Source organism: Rhinatrema bivittatum, chromosome 6 (assembly GCF_901001135.1).
Source record: "Rhinatrema bivittatum chromosome 6, aRhiBiv1.1, whole genome shotgun sequence".
Classification (NCBI taxonomy): Eukaryota; Metazoa; Chordata; class Amphibia; order Gymnophiona; family Rhinatrematidae; genus Rhinatrema; species Rhinatrema bivittatum.
The window spans coordinates 207,099,285-207,113,462 of NC_042620.1; the positions used below are offsets into that span (position 1 = coordinate 207,099,285).

At 37.8% G+C, this 14,178-nt stretch overlaps 1 protein-coding gene across 5 annotated transcripts in view; it reads right to left on the reverse strand.

Moving 5' to 3' along the window:
• The window catches only part of COL6A3 (collagen type VI alpha 3 chain), a 385,613-nt gene that overhangs the window by 312,827 nt on the left and 58,608 nt on the right, over nt 1-14,178 (reverse strand). For all 5 annotated transcript variants that reach the window (XM_029606488.1, XM_029606487.1, XM_029606489.1 and 2 more), the window contains one exon: nt 7,539-8,141. In XM_029606488.1, the coding sequence (XP_029462348.1) occupies nt 7,539-8,141 (603 nt within the window). The remainder of the gene's footprint in view (nt 1-7,538; nt 8,142-14,178) is intronic.

Genomic DNA, 14,178 nt, shown 5'->3' on the forward strand with positions numbered 1-14,178 from the left:
GCTGCTGATGCTTGTCGGAAAGTTTCATTAAACTTGGATAGAAAACCCCGGTGTTAGAGCACATAATAGGATGCATTACTTCCCCCATTGACTTTTATGGTAAATGATTGACCAAGTGAACAAAATAAACAAATTACATTTTGGGACCCTAACCAAATAAAATGAATCACCAAGCCAAATGAACTGAATGAATGAACATAACCACAATTCTTTTCCAAGCACACCCCTAACCAACATACAGCTAGAAAGGAGAGGTGCTGATCCAACCTAGTCAGGACTTGTTATTCTCTATACTTTTTCAATAAAAAAAAATATATCTCTTTTTGGCTCCCCCAGCTTTTAAGTCTAGTTTTTCTGAAATATTGAAGGCTATCCAGACCCTTGAAAACAAAGATTGAATAAATATTGACTTTTAATTTGAAATTTTGAAACTGCAGAGTCTGTGGTCCAGTTTAAAAAAAGACCTAGTGAGCCAGCTGAGTCTAAAAAGAAAGAAGCCTGGCAGCAGGAACTATTTTGCAGATGGAAATGGTGATTTTTTTTCCTGGGGAAAAAACAGCAAGGTAGAACCGTTTATTTTTGCAGGCTAACAGTTAATGGGCTGGATTTTAAAAAGGCTACGCAGGAAAATCCAGAGGATTTACCTGCGTAAGCGGCCTTACACGCGCTGGGCCTATTTTTAAAAGGCCCAGCAACGCGCATAAAACCCCGGGACACATATAAGTCCTGGGGCTTGCAAAAAGGGGCGGGGTGTGGACGGGGCAGCTTGGTCCATGGGCGGGGGTCAGGTTCCCGGCACACCGGCCATATTTTCTGCTGGGCCAGGGATCGCGTGCCGGCAGTTGACCGGCGCACGCAACTTACTTCAGCCCCAGGGCTGAAGTAAGTTTTGTGATTAAAGAAAAGAAAACAACAAAGGTAGGGGGCAGCACGCGCAAGGCGCACAATCGTGCACCCCCTTGCGCGCGCCGACCCCCGATTTTATAACTGGCGCGCGCCTGCATGCAAAAGTTATAAAATCAGGCATACATGTGTGCGTGCTGGGTAGCGTGCGCACATGTACGCCGCGCGCGCACGTTATAAAATCTATTCCAAGGTGAGTTACATTTTAGACTTAGCAGGCATGCTATTTATTTCCCACATACTTGCTAAACCAAATTTACATATGCTTCCTTCTTTTACATGTGAATACATACTAATTTGAGTGTTTGCCCACTATTGTCTCTGGACATCCATTTATCTTGCCTACCAGGATCACAACTTCCCTGTGTGCTATTTAGTCTGCACACAGGGAAGGTCATTTTCAAAGGGACTTCTGGAGGTGAAGTAGCTCTTTACCCACAGAAATGGAACTTTGGAAAAATGACCAACTAATAGATCACAAAACTGTCTGCACATACATTGTATACACATAATTTTACACATAGAAGGGCAGGTATTCCATGGGGTAGAATTTGGGTAGAGTTGCAACTTATGTTCATATCTTTCGATTTTAAAATGCACGCAGATCAATTCTCTCAGCATAACTATGTGCATCAAATAGCAAGTATAATTCTGTGCACATAGTTTTGCTGGGATAATCTTCAAAGCAAATTTATACTCAAAAGTTCACTTTAAAAATTTGTTTAACTTGGGCACATAAAACCCTTCAAATTGATGCATCCTGTCATAAAATTACTCCCTAAATGGTCTTAATATGCACATAAGGGCTTGATTTTAGAAGGCATTTACATGCTTAAAATGTAAGTGGGCTTTTGAAAATTGCTAAAATATAGGCCATTGAATTGTCCATAGGATATTCATGTGTAAGTATACTTTACTTGCATAAATGGCTTTATAAAATTGCTACGATAGTAAGTCACATCTACATGTGTAACTCCTTTAAAATTACCCCTATGCATATAGTTTTGGTCAGAAAAAAACAACCGCAGAAAAAGGAGGTGTAGATCTCTGAGGGTACTTTTCCTGGGGGAATTTTCAAAATAAAATTTTATATATATATATATAATACCTTTGAAAACTGGTAGAAATATTTGAGCAGTTTGGAAATTGCCCTCAAGGAGGGTAATTTTATAACAACCAGCTTAAATTAAGTGTTGCCAGAACACATACATTATGCCAGTTTTCAAAGTGAACATAGGCACAGGGACGGTAACTTTCAAATCGTCACGCGGGCACTCATTTGTACACATATGTCGCGGATATGTGTGAATGCTATAAAACAGCCTGGCCACGCTTACCATGTGCGCCACATCTTAAGTGGGTGCGCAAATCCCGCTTCTACCATGTTAAGTTGTTGAACTTTAAAAAAAGGGGCGCCCGCAGATGCTGTTCCCAATTTTACCAGTTTGTCCCCAGTTCACCCACTTATGAGACAGGCCCTCCAAACCCCCCTTGTTTAATAACCTTCAATCCTCCCAGTTAGCTCCCGATCTTTAAAACCCCGCAGATCTGCCTAGTTTTTTTTTATTTTATAACTTACACTTACAACTTACGCGTCGGGGGTTCTGGCCGCACGCACAGGCACGGAAGTATTTATGCGCATATTCTCTGGTTCACGCGCCAAAATGCCTGTGCCTCACCCAGAATGTGTCCATGCCCCGCCCCTTTTTGAATTTTTTTTTAGATGTGCACGCGGTGGGAGATACATGCGGATCTGGGAGGCTTTTAAAATCCGTCCGGAGCATGCAAAATTATTGGGCTAACAATATATTTCTTGACTAACTTTCAAGATCTAATACTCTTTTCTTCAGGTCAGAATTAAAATTAGCAAAACATGATAATTACCACACTACTTTATATTTTCTGGTAAATGTCATCTTTTGCTCATTAGAATTCAGACCTCATGGAAATCATTAGCTCTCAAAAAAAGCTACTCAAGAAATATATTGTTAGTCCAATAAAAACATATAACCTCACACAATATATAGGGATAGATTTTCAAAGGGATACGCACGTAACCCCCGAAAACCTACCCCTGCGCACGCCGAGCCTATTTTGCACAGGCTCAGCGGTGCGCGCAAGCCCCGGGACGCGCGTATGTCCTGGGGCTTTCCAAAATGGGCAGTCTGGGGGCGGGGCCAGGGGCGTGGCAGCAGTCCGGGGGAGGTCCCGAGTGCTCCGGCACAGCGCGCCGGCAGCTGGTCGGTGCACACAAGTTACGCCGACCTGCCTTGGGAAGGCGTAACTCCTGAAAAAAAGGAAGGGGGGATTTAGTTAGGGCTGGGGGGTGGGTTAGATAGGGGAAGGGAGGGAAAGGTGGGGGGATCAAAAAAAAGTTCCCTCCAAGGCCGCTCCAATTTCGGAGCGGCCTTGGATGGAACGGGGAAAGCCATCAGGGCTCCCCTTTGGCTCGGCGCACGCAAGGTGCACAAGTGTGCAGTATGCACCCCCTTGCGCACGCTGACCCTGGATTTTATAATGTGCGTGGCAGCACGTGCATGTTATAAAATCGGGTGTACATTTGTGCATGCCGGGTAGCGCGCACAAATGTACCCCACGAGCGTAACATTTTAAATCTGCCCCATAGTTTTTATTTGTTGACCGAGGAAATAGAGCAGTGATTCTATCATTAGGATTGCTCTCCAGTCCCTCTTCAACAGCTTCAGTGAAAGCTAAAGAGGCCAATATTCAAAACATCTAGACCCCTTAAGTTAGGCACCTAATTTTGACCTAACCTTTGATTAAATTTAGGCATCTAAAACTAAGGCCTGGAATTTTGTTGCAAAAGAGAAACTTTAGAATCCAAATTTGTAATTTTCTGGGTATTTAAAGAGGTATTTACGGAATGTAATGGAAAATGATTCATGACAGCCTCTATATATTCTTATATTTTATTTCTTTATTGTTCCGCTTAAGTTGCTCATATCTTGGAATTTCTTTTTCTTTAATATTACATAGGAGAAAAACGAACTAGCAGTTAGAGTTATGTTAGATAACATGTATTCAGGTGGAATAACCGCAACTCCTATATTGTATTTTGCCTCTAATTTACTTGTACTGTATGGTATAAAAAATTCTATAAATAAAAAAAAAACAAAAAAAAAAAAACTAAGGCCTGGATTCACTAATGCCGCAAGGCATAGTGAATCCCGGCGGTAATGGGGGACGGGGGGGGGCGAAGCGGAGGGCGGTCCTGCACTAGCTGACAGCAATCGCTGCCAGCGTCGTGCCGAATAACTACACCATAAAAGGTGTAGTTATTCAGCGCGAAATAGGCAGCGATACGAAAGCTTATTGTTTCGCTATCCGCTTGTGCTGGTAGCGCAAGCGTGCGATAGCTTTAGAAAATAACCCCCTAAGACACTTACGTTTTTTGAATATCAGGCTCAAAATTCTTAGGAAGTAATTTTCAAAGGAGTTTCATTTTTAAAAAAATCAATTTTCAAAAGCCTATTTACGCATGTAAATCCTTTTGAGAATTACCTCATTAGGATTTTCAAAAGGATTTACATGCATAAATGTAACATATTGTAGCAATTTTTGAAAGCCCATTTAAGCACTTATGGTTTTTTACTCTGATTCTATTACATATGGTTTTATTTTGTCTAGACAAAAATGACTTTTCTTTAATCAAGGCATCTGTAAATTATTTTATTGATACTTGCTGTTGATGCAGCTCCTCCAAATCTTGCTCAATTTCTTTTATTTCTCCCTCAAATTTAGCAACAACTTTCAAATTAAATGTCATTATTTACTCCACAAAATCAAAATGTTCCACAAAATCAAAATGTTAATCGTTTTTTCAATGGTCTGGACAGCCTTCAATACTTCACAAACACCAGACTTAAAAGCTGAAGGCACAAGTGAAATAGGCACTCTTTCAAAATTATTTAAATATATAACTTCAGATTCAAATTTAGATTCTATCATTCCTTAATTCTTAGAAAATGAATGATCTTCAGTGGGGGAAGAAAGTTCTTTCTAATAAGAAGAGGACATACATTTCAGACACCCTCTGAGGGAAGCTTTCCTGAGAACCTCTGTCTGCCCTTAATGCCCTACTTGGCAGTCTGAATCATTATCACAATGATCCACCAATGTTACTGTCGGTGTTCATTTATTTTTTCAGTTATTCAAGAGATGGGCTTTCAGTCCCTTCTTGCATCCTTGAGGTATTATAAATTCTGTTCCATTAATACCTTAGGAGTGAATTTTCAAAGGAATTACATGCATAAAATTAGCATATATATGCATAAGTAGCTTGTATTTGCATGCACATTATTTTATAAATATCAAAATTACATATGTATTTTCACTTTTGCACATGCATTTAACTGTGCAGAAAAAGGGCAGGGCGGAACTAAGAGTTATGCATGTAAATTGCTATTTTAGGAGAGACTTTGAGTACGTTTGGCAATTATTTGCACAATTTTACAGCTGCTAATTATCTTGCATAGCTGATATCTGACTCATGTGTTCTCTGCTATATGTTGGATGGGAGGTCTCAGTGAATTGGTACTTTCAATTATACACACGTTTTAAAATGTACCAACTTCTGCATGCAAATCAGGATTTTATGCAAGTTTTTTTGCGCATAAAATACATATGTGTAAGTTTATAAAATAAGCAGAGAAAAAATATGTGCTTTTAATGCAGTGCAAATATTCATGCATAGACATATGCATATTTTATAATTTTTGCATACCTGATATACACAGGTTATATAAGACTGTAGTATACGAGCATATATGGGGTTGAGCAGAATTTTTGGAAAGTTATCCTCTTAGATTTTATGTAAAATTAAAAAAAGAAACAACCCCCCAAAAAGTGTCTTTTAGTTTTACTTTATTAAAAGTCAGCATAGTTTTTATTTTTTAAATAAAATCATCTACAATTGTAAATGATGGACCTTAGGATAAGACACAGGAGTTTCTTGTGATGAAAAAGTTGCAATTCTGGATTGCTTCCTTTTTTTTTTTGTATACTGTAGTTTAATTAAGTACTCAAAGGACTGAACAGTAACCACAATGGCATTATGTTTTTCAGAATGTTCAGTAACTTTACAGCTTTGTCATTCATGTATTGTAATTGTAAATTAGATCTGGCTCCTGAGTTTGTCCTTGCTCCCTTAGACTAGAATAGATGGGGGAAGTGACCAAAGACTTAGGTTTTCTATTGTGATCTTTAAGGAGATGGACACAATACTGAACCTTTAAGATAGGATTTGAGTGAAAGGAAAGATATGAGTGAGAGAGAAGCAAACCGGAAAGACAAGAGAACAGGAAAAAAAAGATACAAATGGGAGATGAAGCATGGGAGATGAAGCACAGAATAGAGAAAGATAATGAGGTGTCATTTTGGAAAATACAAATGGGAGATGAAGCATGGGAGATGAAGCACAGAATAGAGAAAGATAATGAGGTGTCATTTTGGAAAATACATTAAAATAAATAACACAGGTTCAAAACAGTCTTCCTTTACTTGTCAAGCACTTTACCAAAATGTCACCCTTAAGAGATTGGATAGTAGAAGAGAAGGCAGCCAGGAGATAATACTGCTGTATGTTTCAAGTTTGTTTTCCTTTATCTTTGTTTTAATTTATACATTTTCAATAATATTCATTGACAATAACACTCAGTTTCATTGGCCCTTTTCTGTCCCACCTGAGTTCCCATAAATCAACAAACAATAGTATTAATTTATTGCAACTATTTGATCACGGGGTGACTTTGTTAAAATGAAGCCTTTATGAGGCACCATGTTCTTTTCTAAAACTTTTCAGCTCATATTGCTTTTGTTTACTCTCAGTCACAAAGTGAAAATATATTCTAAATCTCAACTTTATGTTTTACCTGCTCTTGACATCAGCAAACAATCATCAACAGACTTGTCTATCTGATGTCATGAGCCTGAAGAAAACGGGTTGAGCTTTTCAATCCATTTTTCAATGAGCTAGATCCTTTGAAAAGTTGCTCTTTTAAGACCTGATTTTCAAAGCCATTCGTGTGCATAACACCTTGCTTTTTTTGCACATAAAAGGATGTTATAAGTTAGTCCAGGTTTCTGTTCATATAAAAGAATGAACACAACCTGATTTTGCACATATTTCTATGCAAATTTACATGCTAAAGTTCATTGCATAGGCCCTTTAGTGTAAATAATTACAAATGTCATATGTACATTTGAAAGATACCAATAATCAATAAGCACCCCAAGACAAAAGGTTTGGTTCATGATTATATATATAGAATTGAGCACACCCTGGTTGGGGTTTTAACTCATATATATGAAACCTGCCTTCCGTCTTTTAAAAATTTTCTTTCAGTCTTTTGCAGTGAAGCTGGATTGGGTCAGATTTTCAGGCCCGCCAGCCTCCTGCATAAATGATGTCGGTTTATTGACAAGATTCACAGACTTGTGAGCTTTTCAAATGTTCAAACATTTTCAAAAATAATCCAAAAAAGGGGGTTATTTGAATGTGAATTGGATATGTACATTTGAAACACTGCACAAGACAAATAAAGTGCAACTCTCTTTTATATTAAACCTGATGATAAGGAAATCAGCAGTTCAAAGCTATGATAAAATATGAGTACCTTCTGTTGGTCCTTCCATAATGACTACTCCGGAGAGCGTTCTTAAAGGAGAGAGCACAAGAGGAAGGATACCCTGTAGGGCGACAGTGCGGAACTCAGCTGGAGTGAAAACCAGGCTTGAATCAAAAGCAATTTCTTGAAGTTCAGCTGGATCTGCATTTTTGGCACCGATAGAGAAAGCTAGGATGCCACTCCGCTTCAGTTCATTGGCAGGCACAAAAATATCATCTCGGGACTGGCCTCCAGTGAAAAGAACAAGCAGCTGTGGAACACCTTCCGCTATTCTGCTCCCAGCCGAGCCAACGAAGAAATTCTTCCTGACATAATCCAGTGCGGCACCTGTATTGAGTGGTCCACCACCAAGTAGTTTAATTTTTTTCACATTGGCCACCACATCTTTTTTTGTTGAGTAGGTATTGAGGAAGAATTCAGGTTTTACAGTGCTTGAGTATTGAGCCACAGCTACTTGGATGAGGTCTGGTCCAATTTCAAGCCTCTGGACAATTTTGCCAATGAACTCACGAATTGGAGCAAAGTTGTTACTTCCCATTGCAGCTGTGCCATCTATTAGGAAGACTATATCTCTCTTGTTCACTTCAATAACTGCAGGTAACAAAATACAACACAATTAGTGGTGATTAAAAATACATAGTTAATGATACAGGACAAGAAACTCAGGTGAAATCTTGCAGATATAGAAATGGAATGCCTAGTCTTACAGTATTCTATTTCATTGGCATACTATTACATCCTCAATGCTCATATATGAAGCTATAATACATCACTGCATACGTATCATATCATAATAATGTGACTTTCAATACTGTTTGTCCAAAAGGCGTTGATATATTGGTTTGCTTTTTTGATGTTATACTTGCAAATGAATTTTTAAAAGATTACACACAGAAAAATTAGCATTTCTGCATGTATATAGAATATACTTACATACATGCTATTTTATAATCATCAAATATATGTGTGTGTGTGTAAATAAGGGTTCACACACAAATATATGTATGTAAAAAAAGGGCAGTCTAGGGATGTTCTGGGGTGAGGACAACATTTATGTGCATAAGTTGCTATTTTAAGAGAGACAAGCATCTAGATTTGGCAACTTACACATGTATTTTCACACCTACTAATTATTTATTTTTTATTTATTAAGGCTTTTATATACCGAATTTCTTGATACAAATCAAATCAATTCGGTTTACAATGAACTAAGTAGAATATACAATTAACCAATCAACAAGAGATACAGAGCATACAGTTACATTATAACAAGGAAGCCTTAACTTGGAGTAGGAAAATAAAGAAGGGGTGAACGGAGCAATAAATATATAAAGTGCAATAAAATAGAATAAATACTATATACAGTGGAGGGGGCTAGGAGCCAACCTCTCTTTAATGGATATTAGGCATGAAAAATTTGGAAAAGTTTTGTTTACAGAGATGTGTGGTGAACAATTCTAGCATACATGATATCAAACATATTTATACTGAATTAATGGCTGGGTGGGATGTCAGACTGAACTGGGGAGAGTTCATGCTAAAAAACTAGGAGTGCCTTGATGACTTGGAGATGGTTTTGGCAAACTGGTGGAGGAATCAGAAAACTGCTTAATTTCTTTTTTGCATGCATGTTAGAAAATGTGTCAAGTTGCATGCACAAATAGGGATTTATGTGGGTAAGTCCTGCTTAATTTTCACAAATTTTCCACGCATAGAATTTTAAAATAGATTTGAAAAATATGTGTTTTTGCAACATCTGCACATTCAGTGGATCAGTGGCACCTAGCCAGATAAGTTCCGACTTATCTGGCCAAGTGGCAGCTACTAAATGCCCCCACTTAGCCTTATAAGTGTTTCACCTGCCTAAGGCTTCATCAGGGGGTGTATGAAGTAGGAGAGCTTGTCCTGACTGTGTTCTTTGGTGCAAGGAACCTAAAGAGGTAGACAAAGTGAAGGTGTTTCTCTGAATTTTATGTAGAAATTAGTAAGGAATGTATATATTTGATACACTGAGTGACCAGGTATGGAAGCAAAATGATTAATGGGAAGTAGAACAACTGATGTATATTCCCTATAAGATTTTTTTGTGTGTTTGGAAGCTGCAGTTTATAAGCTATTAAATAAATATATTATAATTGATGGTCAAGACAATTTCTCCTACTTCATCCACCCCCTGATGAAGCTTTGGGCAGGTGAAACAAAGGTCTTTCTTGGGACTCAAGAAGGGAACTTATAGTGAGATATTGTGTGATTTAGTTACATTGATAAACTTGTTTCTTGATCGGCTTTATTTAATGATAAAAATTAATAAAAGGTTCTGTGATATGAGACACTGGTTAACTATGATTTGTTAAATGACATTATGATTTAGTTCATGGAGCTTCTTTTCTGCTGTAATGGCAGAGTATATGCTTGAGAACACCGGTCCCTTTAGTATTTGTATGTATTTTATTATGTGAAGTCTTTGTAAGAAGCTAATAAAATAGTTGACATAGTTTTGTTTAATCTCTTTATTGAAATTTTCAAAATAATTTCAAAATACAATCTATGAAAACAGATGAAGGATCCCAAGTTAATTACAATTATAGAAGAAAAAATTACAAAATAAAGAATAAAAGAGAAAATTCTTGTATACCTTCATTCCACAGATCTCAATAGGGGAGAGAAAAGAAAAGACATAAATAAAGATAAAAAAATACAGTAAAAACTATTTATTTCCTGTGAATCCATCGCTTTAGGAGAGATCCTCCAATTGTGAAGGCTCAAAAAAAACCCCATTTATTTATTTATTTTAATTTTTTTCTATGCCGGCATTCGTGATAATATCACATCAAGCCGGTTTACAGTAAACAATGGGGTGATAACCGGAACAGAGAACGAAATAATATGTACTATACATAATATAGATGCAGTTACAATAAACAAGGAGTTATACAACTAGGAGCAAGAAGAAGAAAAGATAGTAACTTTAACATAGAGTATAAACCCTACTTAACCCTCTCAAATTTTATCAAAAATTTACATGGGACCTACAAAAGAAAAACAGCGCCCAAAGCCTGGACACTAGACATTTCTGAAGAATAATTTTCTTCTAGACTGTGTTGCTTTAGTAACATCAGGAAATACAGCAATAGTTTGGCCAAGATACTTCCTATCTTGTAAATGAAAGAACAGTTGAGTCCAAATCTTAGCTGACTCTAAAGAAAAATTAACCAGCAATGTTGTCTGTCTTTAATATCTTCTTGTGATTGTTCTAAAAAAGCTGATAGGTCACATGCTTCATTTGATGCCTCTGGACATAGTCAAATAATACAATTTTTTTAAAAATTTAAATTGTATTAGATTTGATCAAAAATCCAAAAGGAAAATCTAAGGAATATGATAATTACAAGCATACTTCAGAACAAAAAAAAATTACAACATATTCTTTATGGTTTCAAGTCCACATTAATTTGGGGGGGCAGAAAGAAGAAAAAAAGAAAAACACGCTTTCATAATAAGAAAAAGAGGTAGAGTAGACATGGTATTTATCTGTTGTTCAAAAATACTACCCATACAGAAAAAAAAAAAGTAATAAAATCTTCAAGTTGTATCTGCAATAAATGTTTCCAGATGTAAAGGGTCAAAAAATGCAAATTTACTATTCTGATACAAAATTAACATTTACAGGGAAATTTTAGGAGGAAGGAGGCACCTAAATGCATCACCTTCTCCTTCACCTCAGACCCAGCAAACTTTAGACCCATAGCAAACCTCCCGTTGATTGCCAGAGTTATGGAGAAAGTTGTAAACAAACAACTTACAGAATATCTTGACGAAAACAACATCCTCACCTCAAACCAATTTGGCTTTCGCAAGTCTATGAATACCGAATCATTATTAACATCATTATCAGACACTATCATTTTCAACCTAGAAAAGGGCCAACCTTGCCTCCTCGCTCTCCTTGATCTTTCATCAGCGTTTGATACCGTTAACCACTCATGCCTCCTGCAACGCCTAATAGACATTGGCATTACAGGAGTAGTTTTTAACTGGTTCAAATCATTTTTGGAGAACAGAACATACAAGGTCAAGATAAATAACAAAGAGTCCCACACCATCGAATCCAAAAGGGGGGTACCACAAGGATCATCCCTCTCCCCGACTCTTTTCAATATTTATCTACTCCCACTTTGTCAACTTCTCACTAACCTTAAGCTAAGACATTACCTATACGCGGATGATATTCAAATCCTCATCCCTATAGAAGATTCCATATACAAAGCCATATCATTCTGGAATAAATGTCTGTCAGCTATCAACAATCTACTCACCAGCCTCAACTTGGTTCTAAATAAAAACAAAACTGAAATCCTCATTATAACTCCGGAAAACTATACCCCTTCCTCACATTCTAACACTAATCAACATCCGGTCACCACAGGGCTCTCCACCACACAACAAGTTAGAGATCTGGGAGTCATCATAGACAACAGACTCAGTCTCAACAAATTCGTCAACAACACAACAAAAGAATGTTTCTTTAAACTTCAAACATTAAAGAAACTCAAACCTCTCCTCCTATACAGAGACTTCCGCATGGTTTTACAAGCCATCATACTCCCAAAGCTGGATTATTGTAACTCTCTCCTCCTAGGCCTTCCAGCATGTACCATCAAACCACTTCAGATGGTCCTGAACGCCTCTGCAAGAATTCTATCAAATGCCAAAAAGAGAGATCATATCACCCCAATTCTCCACCATCTCCACTGGCTTCCAATTAAATACAGGATCCAGTTCAAGTCTTTAATGATGATACATAAGGCCTTACACAACATCGCACCTCTCAACCTAACATTCCAAATTCAATTACACACATCTGTGAAACCAACCAGAAGCGCCTATCAGAACAGACTAATCACACAACCTATGAAATCCGTTCTGAGGAAACGTGCATTATCCACAGCAGGCCCTTCACTTTGGAACTCGCTCCCTCCAGACCTTCGTTTAGAACCATGCCACTCTACATTTAAAGGGAAACTTAAGACTTGGCTTTTCAAACAAGCTTTCCCCTAGAGCCAAGAACACGAAGAAAAGTCTTTTCAAGCCCACAACGAGTTATTCAGATCTATTTTTTTCTTCCTTTGTTAATCAGAAATTTACACATGCTGACTTCAATGTAAAACTTATTACTTTGTTTTTGTTCAATGTAAAACTTCTTTTATTCTGTTCTATGTAAACCGCTATTTGTAGCGATAGTTACTGTTCTTTGTGAACCGGGGTGATATGTATATTATACAGGAACCTCCGGTATATAAATTAATTTAAATAAAGAAAATAAATAAAGAAAGAAAATGCGTCCTTCTCTTTTGTGTCTCTCTCGAGACATCAGGAATAATCTGTATTTTCTGCCCACAAAAGGAAAAATGTTTATTAAGGCAATATTTATAGAAGACGGTATATCTATCACTATCTAAACTAAAGGACATAATTTGTGAATTGTTTAGGCAGATAGTAAATATTAGAAATTGATGGAATCTGATCATCAGAAAAATTCAGAATATCTCTCAAATACTTTTTAAACATCTCTAAAGGAGATAGGAGCCTAGTAATAGGAAAGTTCAAGAACCTTAAATGTTTGCTATGAATCTGGTTTTCCAAGTTTTCTAAATGACTATGGACAAACAAACTGTCCTTAATGGAAGATAAACCAGTATTTTACATCAGTGTTAAAACCCCATTCATATTCACAATAGAACTTTCCAAAGTTTCCAAACGTTTATCATGACCCTCTTTCTTCTCTTTAGTTTCTGCTGTGAAAACAGACATTTGGGATATATTTTGAGACAGGGGCCTGATCTAATTTAGCAACCATCTTCCATATATCCTTTAGTGTTACCACATCTGGTGCTTCCAACTCAACAACATTAGTCACAGGAATTAATGAAGATTTAGATGACTCAGGTGGAAAAGATTCAGATGTTGTTACACCAGCACCCAATACATTAACAGAGCTTTTCTGCGAATCGGTCTGTTGCAGATTAGTAGAATTAGAAATAGAAACATTCAACAGGGAAAAAGAATCCAAATCAGATACCAATGAAGGTACTATTGGTTGGGGTGGCAGTTGAACAATGCCTGGACTTAGAGAAACCTCAATATTAGAAGTTTCTAAACTACAGTCCAATATTGGCCTATTTACCATGTGGAGCACATGATCATCCATCGGTCCTCTCTGAAGATGCTGAATGGGGGAGGATGCGGCCACTTTGGTCCTCTCTGAAGACGCTGAATGGGGGAGGATGCAGCCACTTTCTTCTTCTTTTTATTACCCATCAAACTGAAGAAACACAAAAAGGAAAAAACATAAGTCATGCACTGCAGGCACCACGGCTGTTGCGCCGGAGGTGGATCCTTGGGCAGAGGTGGGGTTGACGCAACTGTAGGAAGGGTCCTATGGGTCCCCACCATCGGCAGGCGAAGTGGGCTGATGGACAGAGGCCAGCTGGTGCTTCACCAATACCTGCCCTTTTTCCCCACGGGTTGAGCCCTTGGGTGCCAGGGCCAGGGGACTTAGGTGGGCCTCCATATGTTGTCGTTGATGGAGGGATCGAGGTCAGCCCAGAGACAGCAGTAGAGGTATGGT